Source organism: Malus sylvestris, chromosome 5, assembly GCF_916048215.2.
Source record: "Malus sylvestris chromosome 5, drMalSylv7.2, whole genome shotgun sequence".
In the NCBI taxonomy this organism is placed as follows: Eukaryota; Viridiplantae; Streptophyta; class Magnoliopsida; order Rosales; family Rosaceae; genus Malus; species Malus sylvestris.
In genome coordinates, this window is record NC_062264.1 from 8,116,778 (window position 1) to 8,142,907 (window position 26,130).

A 26,130-nucleotide genomic window follows, 5' to 3' on the forward strand; every position below is an offset into this window, starting at 1 on the left:
TCGCTAAAATGAACAGGTAATATGATCCGACCCGAACTTGACCCGTTAAACTTAACGGGTAATATGACCTGACTCGCTTCCCGTTAAAGAAAATATATTTTACTTCAATAATCAAATGAACACTTCATACTAAATTAGTATCTACTTACCCCATGCATTGTCACATAAATATATTTCAAAACATAAAAATACATTTGTATTTCAAGTACATACCTCAAAATAAGAGTCTCATGAAAAAACATTAGTACACTACTACAAAATATTAAATGTACATGGATATGGATATGCAAATTGCAAATGATGTGGAGCATTTCTCAAAAGTCAGAACCTTGACAATGGCAACCCTAAGTTCTAAATTCTAAATTCTAATCATGAAATACCAAATTTTACAAATCTTAACTTGAAATTATACAATCCTAAAATCTACGAAACCCTAATTTATTCTTGAATTGGAAGATATTACAATCAAATTCAAGAAATTGCTTGAACTTAGGAGGATTGGTGGTCAAATATGAATGTTGGCTGGGAATTTGTATCTCGATTCGTAAACCTTGCAGTTGGGTTATGAGTAAAATCAATGGTGCTGGTCGTGATTCATCACTAGTGTGGTGGTGCATGATAATAGTGACTTGGATGACGAAATTAGATACGCATGTGGTTGTTAGGACCACATGGTTGGGCCTATCATCCACCATCAAGCCCGCTCTTCAAAGCCCTTGACTTGGTTTTGTTCCTTTTGGCCCATGCCTCTTTAGCTAGGGTTTCTCTTCTAGCTTGAATATAAATAATGTAATGTGTTTGTTGAAAGGATATGAATGAATGAACTTTCCTTTCCTTTTCTTTGATTTCTCATCCCTTCCCTTCCCTCTTCAAGCTCTTGAACTGATTGGGCCTACCAATTAGTATCAGAGCCTATCACTCCATAGGCAAAAACACGTCTGCTACTACCTCTGACCCCGACGCCATAGCAGCAGCCATGGATGTTCAGCACGAGCACCTTCGTACCTAGGTTGAGGATGTTTGTGATGCTCTCTTCTCCATGGAAACCCAACACGCCTCCTTCCAAAAGACAATCGACCAGATGAACACCTCCAACACCGCATTTCAAAACGCCATGACCACATAGTTTGCAGCCTTTCAATCCTTGCTGCTGGATGAACTGCATATCCTCAAATCTGCCCACCCACCTCCCCCCACCTCTACCACCACCTCACCCAGTAACCTTATTCCCCCGCACCCTACCACAACCAACCCTCAGCCTTCCTTCCGTTCCCTCTTCACCTCACCTATACTCTCCAAAGCCTAGTCACAGTTCAACCACCCTTCCAAGGCTACCACTCACTGCAACCCACACTCCCCCATACTGGCCCTAAACCCATCCACACACCAACCATCCCTACTTCCTTGTCCCTACTTCTTAACACCCACCCATCCATTATATCCCTTTTGACTACCTACCAACACCTTTTCTCCATTCTCTCGGGCCTTCCCCCACCATGCCCAATCAACCAAAAAATTACCCTTTTACCAAATACCACATCCATCAATGTCCGGCCCTACCAGTATCCCCATTCCTAAAAAGTAGAAATTGAGAAGCAAGTGCAAGAACTCCTCGACTCGAGTGTCATCCGTAACAGTCACAGCCCTTTTTCCTCTCCCGTCCTCTTTGTCAAAAAAAAAATGACGATACTTGGCGCCTCTGCCTTGATTACAGAGCCTTGAATGCCGCCACTATAAAGGACCATTTCCCAATCCCGGTTATTGATGAATTGCTTGCTGAACTACATGGTGCAATAGTCTTTTCTAAGCTAGACCTCTGCTCCGCATACCACCAGATCTGAATGCACTCTGAGGACGTTGCCAAGGCAACCTTTCAAACTCATGACGACCATTTCGAGTTCTTGATCATGCCATTTGGTTTATCCAATGCCCCATCAACTTTTCCAGCATTGATGAATTACATCTTCAAACCTTACTTGCATAAGTTTGTCTTAGTGTTTTTTTTTATGATATACTCGTCTATAATCCTTCATTGCCCACTCACCTCTCCCATTTGGAGACTGTTTTTCAAGTCTTGTCCACTCACAACATGCACGTCAAGCTCAGTAAATGTTCTTTTGGTCAAGCTAAGGTGGATTATTTGGGACACTTTATTTCGGGAAAAGGAGTAGCTGTAGACAATACCAAAATTCAGGCAATAGTTGATTGGCCTTCACTAGCCACCATCAAAAGCCTTCGGGGTTTTTTAGGTTTAACTGGCTACTATCGGAAATTCATCCGTCATTATAGATTAATAGCCAAGCCACTTACCAATATGCTCCAACAAGGAAATTTCTCGTGGACTAAGGACTCATTGGGTGCCTTCGACAAGCTCAAGCACGCTTTAATCTCAACATCAGTCCTTGCACTGCCAGATTTCACTAAGCAGTTTGTGGTGGAAACAGATGCTTTAGGACTTGGTATAGGGGTTGTCCTATGTCAAGAAGGGTATCCCGCTTCACCTCTCTACATATGACAACGAAATGTTCGCCGTCGTATTCGCTATGCAAAATTGGTGACCTTACTTACTTGGTCAGCAGTTTCGTATTGTCACTGATCACAAACCACTTAAACACTTTCTTAAGCAGCACATTACTACCCCCCAACAACATAAATGGCTTGTGAAGTTATTGGGGGTATAACTATTCTGTCGAGTATAGGCCCAGCGCGCTGAATAGAGGTCTAGATGCCCTCTCCCGCAAGAATGAGTTGTTGTTACTCATGGGTTTATCTTCTCCCATTTTTTATTGCATTCCTGACCTGCAACATTCATATGACATTGACCCGCAAGTCCAAACCCTCTCGTCTTCTCTGAATCAGACGCCCAACGTTGTCATACGCGGTTTTTTCTCGAGTTAATGGAGTGCTCCATTACAAACAGCGTGTCTTTGTCCCTGCTGCATCCAGTGGCGTCCACAGATCCTACAAGAGTTTCAATTTTCCTTGCAAGGGGGTCACTCGGGTTTTCTATGCACTTGCCACCGTGTATCGAGGAACTTCCTCTGACCTGGTGTTCGTAAAGATGTCAAGACCTTTGTTTCCTTCTGCCATGAATGTTAATGACAAAACAACGAGACGGTCCATCTGCCGAGCTTATTACAACCACTGCCTATTCCCAATGGGATTTGGCAGGATATAGCTCTTGATTTTGTGGAGGGTTTGCCATTTTCTAACGGTTACACCGTTATCCTAGTAGTCGTCGACAGATTGACTAAATATGCTGACTTCCTAATCAAACACCCCTATACTATAACTTCCATTGTAGACACTTCATTAAAGAGATCTTCTGTCTCCATGGCATGCCTAAGTCTATTGTATCTGATCGTGATCCCACATTCGTAAGTCACTTTTGGCAAGAGTTTTTCAAGCAACAAGGCAGCAAACTCTGTCACAGCTTAGCATACCACCCTCAATCTGATGGCCAATCAGAAGTTTTAAACAGAACTTTAAAGCACTTCCTCAGGTGCTTCTCGGCTGATCGACCTCACTAATGGGCATCGCTACTACCTTGGGCTGAATGGTGGTACAACACTACCTTCCAATCTGCAATCAAAATGTCACCCTTCCAGGCGTTGTATGGTATGCCTCATCCATCCATTCACACCTACATGCCTGGCACTACCGCTGTCCACTCTGTCGGCCAAGCCTTGTAGGACCGTGACTAATTACTCCGTCTCTTATGTGCTAACCTGCATCTAGCACATAATCGAATGAAACAAACTTACGATAAAGGTCGTACAGAGCGAGAATTCAATGTCGGTGAGTAGGTATACCTCAAACTTTAGTCGTATCACCAGCAATCAGTTGCTACTCGGCAGTTCAACAAGCTTGCACCAAAATTCTATGGACCATTCCAGGTACAGGCTCGCATTGGCTCCGTCGCGTATTGCCTCACTCTTCCTCCTGACTCCAAGATCCACCCTATCTTCCATGTGTCTCTGCTCAAGAAACAAATTGGCATTAACATCTCCCCTAACCTCACTCTGCCACCCATTGATTCCACAGGCTTCTTGCATTGGCAACCCGAGAAAATTTTGGATCAAGGCATGTACAAAAAAAGGAATGCCGCGATAACGAAATGGCTTATCCAATGGTCAGGTTTTCCAGTTGAGGATGCCACCTGGGACGAAGCCGATGAGATTCTCGCCCGCTACCCACAATTTGCGACCTGAGGACAAGTCTTGTTTCAAGGGGGAGTTGTTAGGACCACATGTTTGGGCCTATCAGCCACCAGCAAGCCCGCTCTTCAAAGCCCTTGACTTGGTTTTGTTACTCTTGGCCCATGCCTCTTTAGCTAGGGTTTCTCTTCTAGCTTGAATATAAATAATGTAATGTGTCAGTTGAAAGGATATGAATGAATGAATGAATGAACTTTCATTTCCTTTTCTTTGATTTCTCTTCCCTTCCCTTTTCTAAATTTCCTGCATTATTTACAATTTTTACCAATTCAAGATCTTGAACCGATTGGGCCTACCAGTGGTCTTGGTAGTGGCTGGACGGAGACAGAAAGATGGCAATCGGAAAGAGAGAATAAGCGTCGAAAGCTGAGACAGAGAGAATACAAAGAGAGTTGGTACTAGGAGTTTGGACACTGGCTGACAGAGTTATGATATAAAGTGAAAGGTATCAAAACAATTCAATGGTAAGGATTTAATCTCACTTATATGAGATTAATTTTAAGGAAAACTAATGAAAATGACTTGAAAACTTTGAGTTTTAACGATAAGGAAAAAATAAAAGGTAAAATGAATAGTACCAGGATTGACTTTTTAGTGTAAAAATGTAGTTTTTCGTTAAAGTTAACAGTACCGGAAGCTTTTCATTAAAATTTCCTTAATTTTATAGGTATTGTAGTTAAGGTCTTTTAGTAGCTGAAAGTTACCAAATTAACATATCTTCACAACTTGAAATAGGTAACCCATATGCATGTGTGGATAGGGTGTTGGATTAACGAGTCGTAGAAAAAGTTTCCCAATGTCTCAACCTCTATTTTAAGATGATTGGAAGACATCTTTTAATGTGAGTCTTGCCAGCAAAGAAAAATTACAACTTCCACAAGAAGTTGTAACTCTTCTAAGCTTCCCCCATGCATGTGGTCTCCTTGTGGATAGGGTGTTGGGTTTTCACCCATGCGTCCCGGATTCGAAATTACAACTTCTTGTGGATAGGGTGGACTGACATGGCGAAACAAACAGTTGGTCATTTTTGTAAATACGTTTAACTTTGGTAGCATTCAATTATTTCTTAATACAGTTTGACCTAAAACAACTACGAAACAGTTATTAGGGCCACCAAAGTTCAACTTATTTATAAAAATGTCATCGCCTCTTTTTTTTCCTTCTTATTATTAGTAAAAGTTCATCAGGTATTTTTGGCTTAAAATAAAGTTTGAGGGTCTATTCATTAGTTTTCGGATTTAACTTGGCTCCTCAATGGATGAGGAGTTCCTCCTCAATTCACTACGTGACCGATTTACAAACTTCATACTTATGATCAGAACTGTTATAATATAATTCACTTTGTAAAAGTCATCTCTGCAAAAAATCAATAAAATATGAGATCGTTTAGTCATCAAACTGCATAAAACAGATGGACATATTCGATAAAAGAATTATGAACTATCAATCTATTTGTTACAATTAATTGACTAAACAACCTTCATTTTTAAGGAAAACTAATAAAAAGTCTTGAAAAGTTTTAGTTTTAATAAAAAAAATCATGTTATAAGTTTTGTTTAATGATTAGTACAAGGCCCATTATTAAAGCAATCCAACTAAAAATGGCCCAACTATAATAAATTATGATTTGTCGATTTTACCTCTAATTTTTTTAGATTGAGTTCCAAATTTTCGTCATTAATGGAGTTCATCGTTGTTTTGCAGACCTTCTTCTTTTTCTTTGAAACAAAAATATAGATTCTCATGCTATTTAATTTATATTTTGTATTATTTCGTTGAAAAGTGATTGTCATTATTATTCATAGTGTATTCGTGGTACTATTTTTCAATTTTTTTTCGTCAATGGAGTTCATCGTTTATTTCTCTAGAAAATAAATTTGAGATATGCATGCTATTCAATAATAACGACAGGTCACTATTTCTGGATTGTAAAAATAAACTGTTTCTGGATCCAAATGAAATAGACACATTGTTTCTTAATTGTAAGCTAGAAAAGAAATAGTGAAAAATTTCTGGATTGTAAAAATAAACTGTTTCTGGATCCAAATGAAATAGACACACTGTTTCTTAATTGTAAGCTAGAAAAGAAATAGTGAAATTCACTGTATTTGGATTCAAAGCAAAATAAGCACCATGTTTCTTAAATATAATCAACTAGTGTATGAAAGAAAATAAACAGTCAAAGGTTAAAACATAGACTGTTTTTGGAATCTAAGTCACTATTTTTGGAATCTAAGTCATTGTTTCTGAAATTTAAGTCACTGTTTCTGGATTTTGGTTATTTTCTTTCCAGATACAATGTATGTTTGTGCACAGACAAAACAAACACTGTATCTAATTTTTTTTTTTTCCAGAAACAATGTTATGTTTTGGGTTCTCCGGAAACAGTTTTATGTTTTGGTTCTTTTTTTGTTTTTTTCCGGACACTTTTTCGCCGATTTCTGCCATTAAACTTCTGAACTTGTTTTGGCGGCTTTGTTCTGATGAATGCTTTCTTTTTGAACTTTGATTTGAACTTTGATTTGGTTGTTTTTGAAATTGGGGAATTCGATTTGATAGGAAGACAAGAAGTTATTATGCCAGTTTCGTGCTGAGTTGAGGTTAGTGAAGAGTCAGGACAATATCGAATCATTTATGGGTATTTACGGAAATGTAGATTTGTAGCGGGTTGGGCTTGTAAGTTTGACCCGTGGACAATAATCTTTGATGATTTTTTATTAAACTTTGGGCCCTTTTGGTTAAAAAAACATTTTGGGATGGTTTTTTATTAAATATTTGTTGGCCCAAGCTCTTTTTATTAAAGCTCCCTAATTTTTATTGATTTTTTTGTCGAGATGATATTTACAAAATAATAAATAATATGAACGATTCCGATTATAGACACGAAATTTTGAGAATCAACCACTAAATGAATAGAGGAGGTGGCACTCCTCATTTTGAGGAGCCAAGCCTATCTCTTACTTTCCTATAAATTCTAGGCTTATTTATTGATTTGATAGTTTTTGAAATGGGAGAATTCGATTTGATAGGAAAACAAGAAGTTATTATGGCGGTTTCATGCTGGGTTGACATTGATGAAGAGTCAGGACAATATCGAATCATTTAGGGATATTTACGGAAATGTAGATTTGTAGCGGGTTTAGCTTGTAAGTTTGACCCGTGGACAATAGTTTTGGATGGTTTTTTTATTAAACTTTGAACCCTTTTGGTTAAAAAACATTTTGGGATGGTTTTTTATTAAATATTTGTTGGCCCAAACCCTTTTTATTAAAACTTCCTATTTTTTATTTTTTATTTTTTGTCAAGATGATATTTACAAAATAATAAATAATATGTATAATTCCGTTTATAGACACTAAATTTTGAGAATCGGCCACTAAATGAATGGAGGAGGCGGCTCCTCATTTTGAGGAGCCAAGCCTATCTCTTACTTTCCTATAAATTCTAGGCTTATTTATTGGTTTGGCCTGAAACTAGATTTGTCTCAATTGCCTCATGGATTCCCAAAATGGAACCATTTCACCCCATTTTTGTCAATGTTGTCTCATCTCATGGACGTTAAAATGAAAGGGCAGTATGGACATTTCACGGGAAAATCAATAAATAAGCCAAAATTTTATGGCTGGACGAATTTGATGGTTCCACATGCAAGAAAAAAATCAGTTTGTATAACTAGTAAGTTAACTTGCAAAAAGCTAAACTGAACAAAATGAATCTACCATTACACCTTACTAATTTTCACATATTTGCCAATAATCTGTGATCACGACAACACTTGAGAGAGAATAGAGAGAAACTGATTCAATGACCATCTAATTGTCAACCATGTGTCCCAGAATTGGAGCAGCAAATATCCAAATGCCCGATTTCACCCAAATTTTCCAGCTTCGATCTTTTTCTTAATTGCTCTTTGACCATAATATATAAACGAATCTATAAGTCCTGCAATGGTAAATATACCTAGAACAAAGTCGAGATTTTTATCACTCGTTAGAAGTCTTCAAGTATAAACATTACCACAAAAAGATTGCACAGTACTGTCATTACATACATGCATATATTCTGAACTTTGAACCAAATGGTTATACTAAGTGCATAATGGTTTTGAGGACTTTGTCAAATACTGTGTTAATTTCTTCGACATACATCAATGCATGTCAGAATGGACTAGATTACCTCCAATTATGGCACAAATATGGGTCATGAAGTGTAAAAACGGAACATGTTCTTCTTTGAATGTGACCTGCAACAACGATAAAACGTAAGGATGGTTTGCAATACAAGGCAGCTCATACTAGTGTTCATCTCGGTAACATGATTATGTGCTACTTTTTAAACTGAAGATATAAACCTGACAAATTGTGTTATTTTTCACAGTATGTACACTCTTCTTCTTTGTTCAAATCTAGATGAGGTTGATTTTTTAGAGGCTAAAAGAATATGCTCAATGTAAACTTACACTAGAAACCAGAAGTTCCACCCCCCAACGTATTCGGGGAGAATAGTTCAAATGCACTAGATATGGTGCATACATAGGGTTCCACACCTCTAACAATCCTACAGGTTTTTGAGTGTGGCATGACAGCCATTTTTATATTGCTTCATCACTTATTTTGAGTCTTGTCGATGTGCTCGCATCTCAATTTCCAGTCCCAGTCTTATCCTTAACAAGGAAAAGAAAAACCAACGGATATATTTTCAGTTAAGAAAATAAATTAATAATAAGATGAAGGGAAGAGCATTCTCAGGATAAAAAGTATATTTTCTGCAGGGGTTCATCAATCAGCCCATAGTTTTTTCCCCATACTCGTAGATTCTCCATCTAATAAGTTAGTCCCAGGTATGAGCTTCACCTCTTCACTTACGTCACAATCTCTATTAATGGTAATAGTTGTTGGCCTAAAAGTTGTGATTCTCGTTAAAGAGTTATGAGGAGTTCCATAGATAAGATACCCCTCGAACAAACTAGATACAATTTCCTTGTTGCTCTCACCCTCCATGTCTATATATTACTATCATCAATATTCCTCTCCTACTAATTTTGCATTCTACTCCATGGGAAATCGATCAAGACTTGAATTCTCATTTGTCGTTGACGTGCACAACTAACCAGAAATTCTGTTGCATCTTAAAGTTGTATGCACTGCCATAACTTGCACATACAGAGGCGCCTATGGCTTTAGGACATCTACATCACTTTAATTTTGGTTCACGGCTAGAATCCCTATTCCTTTTGTCTATTAATTTGTTGAGCAAATAGATAATACTCCAATATATTTAACACCTTCACATTTATTAAACCCAATATCACCTCTCCCGTTCTAAAACAATGAAAATCATCATCTCCCAATAAACAAAGGTGAAAGGAGTAACTTGCACATGAGGCTCACATGATGCCTTTTGGACGAAGAATCGATCAAAATTTTCAAATTTTGGGCTAAATTTCTAACTGGCTTCACCGCAAGGGTTTAATGTCAATTGTTTTACCACTTGAGCCGTCTTCAGACCACAAGGAAGGATTATAAACTTTGACCTAAGTTAATAGGGGTGACAAGACAAAGTTAACCTCAACATGAGGCTCACATGCATCCTTTAGATGAAGAATCGACAAAAATTTCAAATTTTGGGCTAATTATTGACGGGCTTCATCACAAGGGGTTTAAATGCCAATTTCTGTACCCCATAAGCTATTTTGAGACTAGAATATAATCACAGGGATGACTTATGCAATTTGGCCTTTTTGTTTTCATGGTTAACCCTTCTTGCTTCCACAAACATAGAAGGTTTTCACCATGGAAGTCTAAATTTTCATCTGACTGCGAAAGAGATTATTCTATTATTTTATGTAATTACCGGAGAGAAGGAAAGCGCAAAAACACAAAAACCCAAAATCTGACCAAGAAAAATGGGCACACCAGTATAATTATCAACACTAATCCGATTTAGAACAATACACTAGATGTGGACCAAGAAACACACCTTAATTGGAGAAAGATCATAAAAGAAGAAAACTCCTGGAAGCATTTGAGAGTGTCCCAGCTCCGAACTCTTATAATGCTCTGTCACAGAGTACTATACCATACAAATTCAACTACACATCAGGGCATGATTTGTCATCGGATCAAAGAGATTCAACAAGCTTAAAAGTACCTGATTTGAGAAAATTGTACGGCCTATAATATTGGTGTATATCGTAGGGACCACCTGAAAAGTAGAAACTAAGTGTCTTAAATATCCTTGCTGATTGATAACTACTTTTAAAGAAACAGTACAAAAACTGATTCCATAAAAGATTTAGTCTGAGAAAGCCATGAAATTCCAGAAGTCATTCAAAACAGTTCCTGGTAAGAATAACCATGTAGCAAATGCCGAATTAATTTACTGATAATACCAACCTTGATGAAATACTGGTATACACCACTTGGTCTTTCCTGCGTCCATTGTACACTGAATATGCAGTAAGAATATAACATAAAAGATTTGAATTGCAACAATATTTCACTACTGAAGAACACCCATTCCATAAAAATCAATCAAGTCTTGCAATAGTACTTCCCTCTGCAATATATGGTATTATAGCAATACCATATGATTTGTATTTGACAACAAATTAACAATATCTATTAAACTACATCTTAAAAGAAATTCCATATTTTGAAGTTGATGCCAATGAGATTTCTTCAATTTATAAATAGCTAGGGACGGGAAGAAAGAAACAATTACCCATCAAGGGGATTTTGCACGCCAGGAAAGTAGTCACCGAAAGCTAATCTGTTTATCTTGTGACTTATCTGTATCATGAAAAATGAATCTGAAATTGTTGGCATATGTTTATTACTTGAAAACAACAAAGAAAATTAAAACCATAGAAAAATGGCAAAACTTATATTATTTTCTTTGCTACCAAAGGAAATAAAATGTTCCTTACATTGTAACTATCTGTCGGGAAAGCCAGCAAATCATGCAAATGAACATTAGACTGGTGAAAACTCTTTCCAGGTATAAAATGAAAATTTCCAGCCACTTTGTTAACTTCAAGGGATCCTTCAATATTACATCCTTCACCATCTTCATCTTTGACCTTTTGAATAAAACCTTCCCGTTCGCACTGCAAACAGAAAGGACATTGAAGATTAATATCAACATAATGCCACAGAAACATCAATATCTGTCCAAATTTGGGAGTAAAGGTGTTCAACAGATGGCCGTCAAGACCAGCCCTATAGTTCTTCATGTCCTGCTCGGGCCAGCTTTTAACAATGCCCGATTAACTTACACCTAAAACCTAGCCCCACCTGCGGCCCGGTTCAATCCGGGCCGTGCTGGCCCTTAAAGAGCCCGCCTGTTTACCTGTTAACTTAAAATATTGATGTTAAAACATTATCTAGTCTTAATGAGAGATAAAGTCTCTCATTGCTTATCCATATTAAATATGTTATATAAATTTTTGGTGGATGTCAGTACAGACTACAGATATCGAAGTTAATTCAATGAATAAGTGCAGTGCGGGTGTAAGACTCATTGTATTCGGTAACTGACACAGTCAGTTAAGAAACAGGTTGGAAGCACAGGTTGAAGCAAAATCAACATGCCACCTCTAGAGAGAAAAAGTAACTTCCAACTTTGTGACCTTTTCTCAAACTTTTCGCCATGGATCCGACAACCACACCCACCCAACCCAACCCTCCCCCGACAAAGGGAGTCCCAACCGCTTTATCAGCCAAGAGCCGACACCACACCCCCAGGAAGTCACCCACCTCTCCACCTTACTATGATCAACAATGAGCACTTGGCTTTATTCACCCTTAAGCCTGAGTTCCCACAAAAGCTGTCCACAACCAATAAGAGATTCTCCCAGACCATACCCTTGGGAGCAAGAAAAAAGACCATGATGTCCTCAAACTATCCCCTCAATCACTTGAGACTCCAACTCTTTGAAGTAATCTACTCATAACATCTGCCATAAGGTTGAACAATAAAGGGGACAAAAGGTCCCTCTTGAGGTAAATTTTGAATCTAAACATCTAAAATTCTTAGTGTTACAGATCAAAGCACTTAAAATCATAAGGCATATTTTCTCCCTGCGTATCTTCTTTCTCTTAGTCTTTCTTCTATCTCGGTCTTCCTCTAGATTTCTGTTCTAATCCTCTGTCTTCTCTTGGATTGTCCTCAGCCTTTCTATTTATTTCTATCCTCTAGTTCTAAATTCTAAATTCTGGTTAATTGTTCTACATGAATGGCATTCAATTTTTGGAACACGAATCACACAAAGAAAAATCAGAAGTTTCTATGACCTAACCTGGTCTATCAACTCTGCATTCGTCAGTGCCCAACCTTTTTTCCTATATGCATCACGAACTTCATCGCACGAGTTGCAACAATCATCATCAGACTGCATAAGAAAGAAAAAGGAAGAGATTAAGGGACAATGGAAGAATATACTTTGCTCGTTGATGCATGCTTCAAGATTACTAATTCTCTAATCAGTTTAACTAAAACAGACCTACAAAAATATGAAATAACAAAACAAGAACATTTGATCAAATGTTAATGAATCAAGCATGTAGGAAATTTATGAATAAGGCAATAATTTGCATTCATGTACATGTGTTAAGGAAGTAAAGTTGAACAAAACCAACTTGTTTAACAGATTTGGTAAGCAATGCCACCTTTCTGAATCTACATCCTCTACACTAAAAAATAAATTTACTGGTCATGCTAACTCCTAAGGACTCGTGCACATATGCACTCTTCCAACATGGCATTATCGAAATGAATTTTCAGTTTGCAATATAGAATCTTTATAACTTGCATTATGATTAGGTTTCATAATGGAGATTTAACAGAAATTGAGCTTTTGAACAGTTCCTTAGGAATACATTGCCCCCTGACAGCTTTCACAGTATTGGAACTGGATCCCAAGGTTAATGGAATTTTCTGGAAAAAAATATTTAGAAGGAAAGAACAAGTAGGAAACACTAGGTGTCCTATGAAACCACTAATCACACACACAATAAGCCTGTTAGGCACTCAAAGAGTTCTCTCTGGGTTTGTTTTTGCACTTCTTTCTGGGCATCTGTACCTGCAGAGTGTAGAGAGCTTCAAAATTGGTTGCAGATCATCAGCGACCTAATATGGTGTCCCTAGCATTATTGTTCAAAATAAAAAAGAACTATTATTAACACAAGGAATGGAAGAAAATCATTTATACCGTTTCTGCTCCAAAGCACGATCCACAATATTTTTCATTATGTTCAAGCCTTCCACCATGCCTTTGCAAGGGTTTCTCAATCTGCATTAGAGAATGAAAATGAATAAATAAATAAAAGGAACAGTGAATCCCAATCAAACAAGGAATAAGAAACATAATATTCTGTTTCGTACCCTTATTTGCTTCCCACCCAAAAAAATTAACAAGGATTGCAACATAAAATAGTATGTATTATCTACTTTTATTTCTTCCATTTATGAAGGGGTGATCAGGTTCTTTTCCTCTTCTTTCGTTTTCACTGATGGGTCTTGTTGCTATGGGTCTGTTTTTAGCTCTCTTTTAATAGGTGTTTTCTTGTGCACTAATCATGCAACAAAGGTGAACAAACTTGCAAAAGCAGTAAGTTTACCAAAAAAATGGGACATGAGTGCCAGATGCGTTACTAATTCAAATCTGTAGTTCACATGCTTTGTCAAACTCTACCCAACATAAAAGAACCTAAAAATTCAAACATCAACATAAAAGAACCTAAAAATTCAAGCAATGGTGCACTAGCACGTGCTATGATGAAGGGATATACGGAATATTTACAAAGACAGCCAAGCATCTACTAGAAAGCTGTGTGAAAGTATCAGAATCACATGATTAATTAAAACTATGGCTGATGGTGAATGCCTGGTAATTCTGTTCTAGCTGCAGCCACAAAGAACCATGCATCCAAAGACATTATACTCAGATTATCAGAAATACGGATAAAAATTTTGTTTTATTTGTATCTGTGTGAACGTTATGAAAAGCTTTCTGTACGTCTAGTCTTCTACAAGTTTTTGTCAAAAGCACAAAACCTGAACAGAGAGTAAAAACCAAGTCATACTATTATGTTTACCAAATTATTTCCCAGAAAGAAATAGGGGTTCAAACATGTACTATATGCAACCACTACTTTCTGAAGAGAAATGGCACAAAATGTGTTCCACAAACCTTTGGTGCACCAATTCCATCCTTCTTAGCTTCTATTACATTACCATGCGCATCAATTCGTTTCTTGACTATATGGTGTCGCTGCAAGTAGATGCACAGTAACTTGTAAATTAATGAAATAAATGAGCATGACATTCAAGAAAGCTGGTCACTAGCGCTATGATTGTGATAAAAATCAACGATAGGCATGTTCCTAACACAATTGAAATTATCAAGGAAAATCAATTATCATCAAGAAGCAGCTGCCTGCGGTACATACTATGTCAAAATGCTGCTCTCCGCTAATATCCATTGTGTCAAGACTGAGTAATGAGCATCGGATAGCAGGAAAAGTTACATCAAACTGCAGTTTCAAACAAGAAACAGAGAATTAATAAATCTACAACCATTAACAATTATGCGACTATATTTTACATGCAAAAGAACTACTCCATGTAAACCTAGGACAGAGGTAAACCTATGAACATAACATGTAAGATGGTGTTCTACAAAACTATAACTAGCAAAAGAAGCTTAATTTAATCCCTGAAGTTATTGAAAATGAATATTTTGACATTTATCACCCAAGAAGAGAGCGGGGAGGAAGAAAGGGAGGATTACATTGATATGTAGGGTTTCTCCTCTTGAAGCATCTACAAGAAGCTTTGACTCTGTAACAGTGTGGAGGTATAGTCCTGCAGGCACAAACAAGTAAAAGATTTTATATAGTTTACAAAGATTGAAGAGAGCAGAAGGCATGATCATAATAAGCACTCGAGCATTCGCATACACTAGAGCAGTAACACGATTTCTATCGTGCTGTTTTTCTTATATACTTTTGATCCGTTGATTCATCACTGGCATTGGGTAGTGCTTACTATCAAGGAAATCGACTTGCGAGTTAAGAAAAATCACAGGAAGTATGAAAGGTTATATTAAGGCGGTCCTCCAGCATCATCTACTTCATCAAGTTATCAAGAAATCTATTGACGGTGGCGACGTGAGGTATAACTATGAATCCATTAGCATTATCCCCTAAGTTTTATGCTCTACAAATCGCATAAATCAAGTGAACAAAGTATTTTCTTTTTGTTCTAACGCAATTGAATTGTCCTAAAAAACCCCAAAACAATATCATTCAAGCCAACAGATGAAACCCAAAACAATACAATTCAATTTCTGAACTTGTAAAAAAACAGGAGAGAAAAAGCAAAATGAAGAAAAAGGGTTGGTTGAAAAGGCATAGAATTACATACTGAGCTCGGAGAAGAAAAGGAAGAGCATGAGGAGGGAAGAGGCGAGGGTAATGATGCCACCGGAGAGTGTACGGCTGAAGAAATCGTCATTGATTTTAGGGTAGGCGTCCAAACTCCTCAGCTTCTCAAGGATACCACCGCCCCTGCCCATTCGCTTCTCTCTCTCTCTCTCTCTATCTGCCTGCCCTGTCTATCACGCCACAACAAGGAAGGAAGGAAGGAAGATGCGATTCGGGTATTTTGGTTGAGCAATTCAATTCAGCAGAGGCGACCGGACCAGAGTCAGAGAGAGGGCCGGTTGACAAATTTTAATTTAAATTGTCCCCGGCTATACGTATGTTTGTTGACCAATACAGACTGCAATTGTTCGAAAGGTTTATATTTTCTCGTATTGCCAGACGATAACATGTTAGAGAGATTCGAACTCACATTATATGGTGCAAGAATAATACTCATGTTCAACATTGTAGTAGAAGGCCCTTGTGCCAAGCCAATATAAATAAATTGAAAATCATTCAATTTAGGTAAATGATTTTGAGTGATTGTATAATAATTCATTAAAGGTGAAATTCTTATCTTGCACTCTAAGGAGGGTGTATTGAATTGAGAATTTGAGGGATTTTAATTTTTTTTAATGAATTTAGGGGTATTCAATCAGAATTTTAAGCAATTATCTAAAATTCAACATGTATTCAATCAGGAATTTAATATAGTTTATTAAAATCCTTAGAAATCCAGCTTTATATGACAAATCCCAACCCAGAATGTCCACATGAACTCCGAATCGAACTATGTTGGCCGACACCAGGAGGATGACGAAGCCATAAAATGTAATGATATGAAAAATGTGAATAAATTTAAACCTAAAAGTGCCTAAATATTAGAGTGCGCTTGTGAGCGGGAATAAACCCATTTCACACGTGATATCAGAGCATACGTAAAGTACAGTAAAGTAGGATTAGAATTATACCATCCAATGTAACCGCCTATACCAAGATTTGCCAAGAATCCTCGCCAACACGAAGCTCAGCACTAAAACCTAGAGGGTTGAAAAATAAGGGTGAGTGAGCCTGAAAATAAAGTTTTGTAAAACCTTTTCGAAAACATAATAACCCCTCACTGTAAAACAAGTATAGTTTCCAAAATATACATACTAAGTATAGTAAGAAAATACTTACCAGAGCCAACATTATCTCAAGAATGCAATACTTCACAAACTTTCATAAAATAAATACATGACATCCGTAATCACATATTCTCACATAAATAAACATATCATATCGAGTGCTCATTGACAGATGATGACACACGAGTTCATGCAGAGATATTTTGACATGAACAGGATTGGGTGTAACAATGATATACGCTTTAGTACTACAGTCATGTGAAGACTGGCGTTGCATAGCATATACGAGTCCTAATGCCTATAGCAATCTAGGATAAGAATGGCACCTACAATGGATCCAAAGTGAGCGTACAATGCGATGTGCACATACAAGTAAAAGTTTGGCCCTGACCCGAGTGAGTAATAACACTGGTGCAGCAAATGATGAGTAGATAACGCAAATATAATCATGCAATGATAAATCGATAATTCAATAATTCAATAACCCTAGTCAATGAAATACTATTCATAACCGTAAATACCATTAAAGCATCCATACTAATACGCATATCTATGCATCCCGTAGGACATGGCATAACTCCATAATTTATGTCAATGTGCTAAATCTTATAAACATCACGCTAATCTAGGTGTATTGTAGAAAACTGATGCGTAAAATAACTAAACACACAAATTAACCATCTTGTTGACAATTGTAGTATGGATAAGTAGGGATCGTTCTTAAACCGGGGATTAGGAGGGATTGCTAAAACACTCTAAACTGACTCAAATCTGTAAAACAAAGTTTAAAATACTAAACTAGACTCAAAGAATGCAAAACTAAACTCTAAAACACTAAAACAAACCAAAAGACTCTAAACAGCAAACAAACACTCAAAACTGCCTAAAAACCACTTTCTGGGCAGTTTTGGGACTCTAACACAACTTGGACAAATTTTGGTTTTCTAATGACCTAAAACACCTAAAAACATATTCTAAGACAAGTTCTAATTAATATGACTCAAAGAAATAAGATGGGGTTGATTTTGGACGAAAATAAATAAAACAAAGCAAGAACAATGTAAACAGATTTTTAGACAGAATTAAGTAAATTGATGGGTGATAGACTAACTAGAGGGTTCTTCTCCACACATGATACACTTGCATTCAACTTTGATTTCCAATTGCTTCTTTCAATAAACTATGAATCTCAACGCCCTAGGTTAACTGTGATAGCACTTTTTTAACCTTCAAGTTTTCCTAAAGTTAGTGAATTGGATGGGAATGCACATGCAACAACTCAAAACATTCTCTAAAAGTCCCTTACGTGAAAAGCACAATAAAGGTACAATCAAAGATCATTAAGCTTCATGAAAACTATAAGCATTGACGAGGCAATTGTTACTATGAAAAGCATGAAACGTTTGCCAAGAATTCACTTAACACGATCGTTTATAAGCGACCTACACTACTTGCAAACATAAGGTTGTAACTATTAGGTGAAACTTCCTTATGTTTTAGCTTTAAATTCCTGCATGAAAACTAAGTTGGCCACCTTAATTAACACACAAAAATAAGTCATCAATCAAACGGTTAAGCAAATTGCATTCACAATTCATGAAATAACAATTAGACGTAATCAATTCATCTTGCAAGCATAATCATGGTATCGAATAACCCCCTAGCCAAAAAGGCTTAGTTCCTCATGTTCACAAAACAAAGGAAAACAGATTTATACATTGTAAATATAAGAAAGAGAACACCTAAATATTCCAACGATTCGATGTTGAACAGCTAGAATCTTCAAGTACTTCTTCTTCCTCTCCTTTGCTGCGGCACAGGGACCTTGGGCAGGTTTTTGGGTTATTAACTGGTGTAGAATGGATGGGGGACGTATGGAAGTGTTTAGGGTTGATGGGTGATGCGGCTAGGGGTGATTTGTGGCAGAGATTTGGGTGAATGGTGGTAGAATGGTGCGGCTGAAGGTGGAGACTGGTTTCTGGCGTGGATGGGCAGTGTATGGATGTTTTGTGGCTGCAAAAGAGGAGTTTATTTAAAGGATTTCAGGAATTAAAACCCTAGGTTATTTATGTAATCAGAAATTAAGTCTAAGGCTTCTAGAAATAGGAAACAAAATCAGAAAATTAAAGGAAAGGCAAGGGAATATGCGGCAAGGTCCTAAAACACATTAGGAATGTGTTTTAATGCATAAAATCAGGAAACAACCCTCTCCCTTGCACGGCAAGGAAGAGGAAATGTCAAGGGGGTGCGGCAAGGGTTCATAATGTGCAAGGGATGTGTATTTGATGTCCTAGAATGCTTAGGATGCGTTCAAAGTTGATAAAACTTAGGAACATTTAGGAAAGGTCAAACCAAAGTAGGAAACCTTGGCTTAACTTTCCTATTTCAAGTAGGAATCCTTCTTGGAGTAGGAATCCTTGTTCTTCTAGGAATCCTCATGTGATTAGGAATCCATCTTCAATTAGGAATCCTTCGTCGATTAGGAATCCTTCGTTGATTAGGAATCCTTGGTTGATTAGGAATCCTAATTTCTTCAAGTCTTCAATTCATCCATTCCTTTTGCTCCAAAAGGCTCCAAATTACATCATTTTGCACACTTCGGCTTTGGAATCTGAAAACACACAAAAGTGACTTTAAACACTAAAATAACTAAAGAAACACAACGTAAATGCACGAGAACAAGCCAATTAAGTCGCATAAATATGCTCCTATCAAAAACTCTTCATGAAATGTATAAATAGAAACTAACAATTATATATATACTATATAAAAGATAAGACTCACTCATAGATACTTAGGAAGTCATAGCCGTTCGAACTAGGATAGCCAGAGTCTCTGATAGTAATCGCACTTAGGCATAATATTGAGACCCATTACTAAAACTTAATTAAAATGTTTGAATTTGGAGAAACGGATAGTAGATTTGGAATCAGAGCGTCGAAATACGCTAAGGAATGTCCCCGGCAAATTTTACAAAAAGTCAACGATCAACCTTAAAAAGTCAACCGAGATGCCACGGCAGTCAACTACATTAAAACTTTAGAATTTCACTAAATGGATGTCAAAAACGGACTCAGGACGTCGAAATTAGCCTAGGAGGGTTTATAAGAAAATTATGAAAAAGTCAACTAACTGTCAACACTTAACTTTAACAGAATATTCTCTCCTCAAGTTTGGCCGGAAAATTTCCAAATGCCAAATCTAGTTCATTTCTCAACCAAAATCAGAAATTCAAAAGCCAATATGTAGCTCAAGAGGTAAGGGTTAGAAATATACCAATGATGGACGGAGAGGTGGCCGGAGTTGATCGGAAAATGGCTCAAAGCCACCGGATTCTCACCGGAAAATTGGGGAGGGTTTTCCCCTTGTCTCTGCACCAAAAGCCACCAAAAAGTGTAAAAAAACATTTTAATCGTACTCCTAAACATGATCCATGAAGATCTAGAGTAGATTTCAAACTTACCCACACTGAAATTCTCAAGTTTCTCGCAGGGAACCCTGAAGGTCGCAGTCCGAGTTCGTCTTTACAGCTCGAGGTCTAAGTATGCAGTTTCACGGCTACAAGACGATGTGGGATTCGGGTTCATGGTCGTTATGCTCGTCGAAGAGGATGGTGGGTGATGGTGGTCCGGCAAATCTCACGAAAAGAGATAGGAGGTAGAGAGAGTTATCAGAGAGAGAGAGAAGGACAAGAGACTGAGGGAGAAGAGAGAGGGAGTGTTTCCTAATGTGCAGGGAAAAAATGACACGTGGCGAGGAAGGAGTTGAGAGTTTAGTGTGAGTGTGGGCCCCACAGTTCAAAAAATTAATAAAATAACTAAATTATCCCACCATAAAATATTAAAATAATAAAACACCCTCAAGTTTCGTAGTTTTGTAAAATCTTTATCGTAGCTCCAAATTCAATTTCGTTTGCGCCTACACGTTCGTATCGTCGAATACTTCGATAATACAGAAAAATAGTAACTTGTACGCGTTACAAAAAGACGAAACACGAAGATCAGCAATCTCGCGACATTTTTATCAATTCACTCCTTTAAAAACTGCTATTTAAAAATAATGAAAAGATAATAGAAAAATATGTGTAAAAAAGATATCAAGTTAGAACGATTGCATAAAAGAAAATGACATTCTGTCGTGATCTGATAAGCTCATATTTATATATATTTACATCAAATTCACTTCTCTTTTCTTAGTTAGTTCCTTATATTTTTGAGCTATTTACATTGTTTTTGTGTTTTGTGGGATTTGTCAAGCAAAGAAAAGAAAAATAGCACAAGTGGAATTTTAAGTAACAAATTCGTCAAAACTGCATGTGCAGATCAGCTGACTTTGGAAGCAAGTTTCGAACAGCTCAGAATGAATTAGAGAATGAGCCTTATATTCTTGGAAAGCTACGGATGTCTATTTTCTGGAACATTTCGCGGATTGTTAATATCATTTTTCTAGAAGAAGTTATGGTCATTTTAACACTGAAAGGTTTCCAAGACGCTGAGCAGTTTGTAACTGCATTGAAGGCAATAAATCCAATAAAACTAGCAGCCAAAACTGATGCAGCCAAGAACAAATCAGCTGACACCTATTCAAATAACAGGAAATGGAATTAAAAATGAGGATTAAGAGGGAGTAATTGGCATAAAGGCTACCTAAAGTGTTACAATTGTTTTACCACATTTCCTCTCACTTATTGTCATCACTAAATGGCTATTAGTGGGTGAGTTAAGGAGAAGAAAATGATGCAGCAAGAATTGGTTTAAAAGCAGCATTGGGGAAGGAAGGAAGAGAGGAGGAGGCCTTAGCCGATTTCTTTCGGTTCTATCTTCTCAAACTCATATCTATCTTTTGTTTTTATTTAAGGATTGTGTGTAACTAATTTTTTAGTAGTTAGGGGCTGTTTTGAAGCCCCGAATATGATTGCAAGTTTGTTATGACATTTCGTTTGAATTACTTTTATGAATGGATGAAAATTGGTTCACTACTTGTCTCATTGATGAATTCTTTATTTGTTTTCTATGGATGCATACGTAGTAAGCATATCTAGGATTCTAACACTATGAATATGTGTGTGCCTGCCCTTGTTGAATGAGGACCTACATATGTTCTAGAGTAGTACTTGTTAATTGCGATTAACATGTGAACCAATTTCTAGGATAAGTAAGACAACGCCAGTACTTACGATGCCTTGTGATGACTCAAACTCTTTTCGTTTTTAATGATTCCTACTTGTTAAATCTATGAACACGCCATTCTAGATTGCATGTTAGGGACTAAGTTAAGTTGAAAACGCCGTTCTCTTAACATACTATGTAAGAAAGAGTAATAGGTTGTGTTCTAATATTGAGCCAACTTGAGCATCTTCATCCGGAAGTAAAAGGAATTTGAATGAAACATAACATGTTTGCATGATTATTTGGTGGTGGATAGCAATTCCCCTAACTCGTTTTTCTTAATATGTGAACTACTTAAAATATGTTTCTGTCCTGTTTTTGTTTGATTTAATTTAAATATCAAATCTAATCCAAAAATCCCAAAAATTTGTAGAAGTGTAGCTATGTGTGTCTAGTGTTTGCTTATAAAATTTTGTAGACTTTAGATTAATGTAAGTCAGTCTAATAATTATTTTTCGATGGCTGGTCAGTAGGGACAGCAACCAATTTTTGTGACATTTTAAGTAGTTAGATAAAACAATCTTCTGCGGAAAAGACCCTTATTTTCATATGCTACAATTGACAAATCTTAGTGTTAATAAGGAAAATCAATAGGACATTTGTATGCTACTTTGTGATGTGCTTTTAATCCTATCATGATCAGAATACAATGATTTCTCTTTCATGCCTCCAAACTCATACTTTCCTTCTCCTTATGTACAAAACTTACAAAAACATAAAGTCAAAAATAGATATACAGTAACATATCATTGAAATACATATGTAATAAGGTGAAGTTAAAACAATTGTATCAAAATTAAAAATTAAAAATAGAAAAAATTTCACCTACGCATTCGTAGCATCACGTACTCCGAGAATAAGTGTAGTATCTTTGGGTCAAGCCCAAACAACAAATAAATAAACTAACATAAACGGTCTAATAGTCCACTTGCTTAATGAATCCAACAAATAAATTATTGATAGCTCGCAATACCAACAACTCACTGTTGTCACGAAAAACAAATCATCTATGTTTAACTCGACTCAAGTTCAGCTTGCAGCTAGGAGCCTTGGATCATAAAACTACAATACAAAAGGAAAATAAATAGTCCATCAACCGCATGCCAACCACCATAATCAGCATGAAATTGTGATTCTTGCGAGCCCTACGCATGCTGAAACCACGACGCAAAGCGGGTAGGGCACTAGAAATATTACAAAATGTTATTCTAAAATCTCCCTCTGCCCCTGAAGCCACCACGGTTACCACCCCTCGGAGGACCCCTTCCCCTTGGAGGACCCCTTCCCCTTGAAAAACCTCTTCCCCTCGGAGTACCCCTTCCACGGCCTCCGCCTCGAGAAAATGCTGGCTTCTGTCCCCTGCAGCAAAACCACCCATACATGTGTCACTTGCAAGAATTCATAATGAGAATAATATGACAATTACTTCAGATGAACAATGGAAGACCTTTCTAACACTACTAAAAACAGATTACCACAAAAAACCATGTTCATTGAAAGAACCATAATTTAACTTTTAGGGGGAGAAAAAAATCTAAATACATCAACAATGAAGCAAACTCACAGAGGGCATCTAAATATCACAAGGATTATTTTAAAAAAAATGAATATTTATTTATTGTACATCTGAGACGAAAGCTCCTCTTTATGGACAATTGGACATCAACGAGATTAAACATATAATTCGTGATTTTTCTTCCATGAGAGCATCATACCCTGCCAAGCATGAACTCTTCAAGAAGCATCTACTAAAGTAAACTGAAGGAAACTGTCCAAATTTTTAGGGACAAGGAATTGTCACTCAACACGGTACAAGGACAGGACCTGATGAATATGACTAAAAGTCTTTACCAAAATATATCAGAGACAAGATCACCCATAAAATTAGCTCATGTGTTCACTGAATGGCATAGTTAAGTCCATCGACAAGACCATTTCGAAGAGAATTTTCTGACGTTGTATGTCAAATAAAAATAACAGAGTTCACAATAAGCCTTTTGAAGGATCATACAAAAATCTTGAAAGTCATGCGTATTTTGAAATAAAAAACATTCCATCAGCCAACTCCTGTTTTTATCAAACATAACATTTGTACATAACAAAAAGAATAAAGAGTTCATCGAGAAACTCCCCAAGGAACCAATGGGATATCTATTATCTATAATAAGTAGAATTTGGTCTAGCAATGTGACCAAAACTAAGGTAGACTAATTAGCATTTCGCTTGTCCTAGCTTGGAAACAAAGCTTGACCTCAAGTTGACAGTGTAGAAGACTGAATTTGTCATCCTAGTAACAACACGAATTTATGCTGCCACACTTAAAAATAACTTACAGCACTGTCATCTTAACAATAAACCCCTTCCAAGAAAAAAGGGGGCACAAAGTAACACGGAATGATATTACTCTTTGCAGTTGTTCATTAGAAACCACGTGTTGTCTAATTAAAGTACGGAACCTTGTCATTATCTCAACTCAAACAAGAAATTCAACCTAAATAATGTGAAAGAGAACTCATACTTTGGCTGTGGAAGAAATCTTTCAAGAGGAAGAAGCTTCATTGGGTCAATATAGAACTTATCCCCCTGGGAATACGAAGTCGCCACAATGCCTTCCATAACTTTAACCGAAAAATACTGCAATTGCATCAAAAGAAACCATATTAAACATCCAAACCTAAAAACCAAGCTGCAATGAGTTGGCATCAAAAACATCGCACACGAGGACTCACAGATTCGTTGATCGGACCAAATATTTCATCAACTTTCCCTATCTGAGTCTTGTTTTGCAGATAGATTGGGGCATTAAAATGGGGTATCTTCGAATTCGTGAGCTTCGTGACTGCCTCACCCTCACATGCATGAACAAATGTTGAAACCTCTGCACACCAAAAAAGGCAACATTACAAAAATCAATAAACCATCTAATGAGCAAAAGTAACAGTATTCGAAATCTACATGCTTTCCAAATAACAACCGAACAACGCAAATATAAATCAGAAAACATAACATGTTGGTTGAGGAATTCAAAATACATAAATAAAATCAAACAAAATTCATCGCATTATAATACGTAAAACAGCAAATTGGGTGTTTTGTTTTTTCTTCTGCAGAGGGTGAGACATATTTCACCAACCAAGATTTCTGTTTAACTTAGAAATTCCATAGAAGTTGAACATATAGTTTCATGACAAACTTACCAAAGATTTGAAACCTCCACGGAAACCAAAATCCCCCACTAAAATGGAAGAACTACCCAAAAAATTTAACAAAAATCAATAAGTTTCCATTCAACGGAAACACAGAAGCTGAAATAAATAAGTTTTGGAAGAAAAATGAACAGACCTACGACTTCGGAAGGAGGGCCCTCATCGCGGAAGAAACCGCGACCGCCACTGTTAAACCCGCGACCGCCACCACTGCGACCGCGGGAGCCTCTGAACCCTCCGCCGCCTCTGGGAGGTCGCATGATTTTTTGGGTGATTTAGGGAGGAGGAGGAGCTTTCAGACAGAGTGTTGGTTTTGGCGGAAGAGTGGCTTCGGCTTCCAATACAACGAATGAGTGAATGACTTAGGGTTTTAGCATGTGGGTCTAGGGCTTTTCATGCTCCGTCTTCAAATGACTAAAATACCCCTGCTTTGACATGGCTTCCGCAGGCTTGGGTCATGTCACTCAACGGGCCGGCCCAAATTTAGTGTAATTTCAAATTTGTCTCAACCTTTCTGATCATTTTAAACAAGTACCTAATCTATAAAAAATGTCATATACGTTAAGCTCCAGTTAAAAATCTGTTATATTAACTAGGGGTTACTTTATCTCCAAAATCAATAGAAGTAGCCACTTTACAGTCCAGTGGTATTCTTCTTCACTTGTAAGTGAGAGGTCTTAGGTTCAATTATCGCCAAAGGCGAATTTGAACCATATTATTGGTAACCCATTGTGAGGCTAAGCCCACCCCCTCCCCTTAGACCATCTCCAATGGTTGGGCTAAAAGCCAAATATTTTAGCTCGAAAAATTTAGCTTTTAGCCCAAAAACAGCTTTTCTACTCCAACCATTCTGGCCTAAAATTTTAGCCTGGGATTATTAAAGAATGAACTTAGGCTATTTTTTTGTTAAATTAAATTTTTAAAAAAATTAAATATGTAGACTATCGTAAATTAATTTTATGAACATTTTAATCTAAAACAAATTA

At 37.0% G+C, this 26,130-nt stretch overlaps 2 protein-coding genes across 3 annotated transcripts; both read right to left on the bottom strand.

Annotated features, from left to right (window-relative positions):
- Nucleotides 1–7,800: 7,800 nt before the first annotated feature.
- On the bottom strand, nt 7,801–16,010 carry LOC126623167 (uncharacterized). 2 transcript variants are annotated; one of them, XM_050291966.1, is made up of 14 exons: nt 15,645–16,008; nt 15,010–15,083; nt 14,669–14,752; nt 14,410–14,490; nt 13,429–13,509; nt 12,517–12,609; nt 11,146–11,325; nt 10,941–11,008; nt 10,613–10,664; nt 10,368–10,421; nt 10,197–10,289; nt 8,394–8,460; nt 7,937–8,177; nt 7,801–7,889 (listed from the first exon to the last, which is right to left on the bottom strand). In XM_050291966.1, exons 1-13 carry the CDS (start codon nt 15,793–15,795, stop codon nt 8,086–8,088), a joined length of 1,170 nt encoding a protein of 389 aa, XP_050147923.1. In that variant the 5' UTR covers nt 15,796–16,008; the 3' UTR covers nt 7,801–7,889; nt 7,937–8,085. The 2 variants fall into 2 exon arrangements, with proteins under 2 accessions (XP_050147923.1, XP_050147924.1); XM_050291967.1 differs by lacking the exon at nt 7,801–7,889 and having other exon boundaries at nt 8,096–8,177; nt 10,197–10,308; nt 15,645–16,010.
- Nucleotides 16,011–22,870: 6,860 nt separating this feature from the next.
- Nucleotides 22,871–25,508, bottom strand: LOC126623171 (putative H/ACA ribonucleoprotein complex subunit 1-like protein 1). Its single transcript, XM_050291971.1, has 4 exons — nt 25,281–25,508; nt 24,668–24,816; nt 24,457–24,572; nt 22,871–23,297 (listed from the first exon to the last, which is right to left on the bottom strand). The coding sequence occupies exons 1-4, from the start codon at nt 25,402–25,404 to the stop codon at nt 23,147–23,149; spliced, it is 540 nt and encodes a 179-aa protein (XP_050147928.1). The 5' UTR covers nt 25,405–25,508; the 3' UTR covers nt 22,871–23,146.
- Nucleotides 25,509–26,130: the final 622 nt, after the last annotated feature.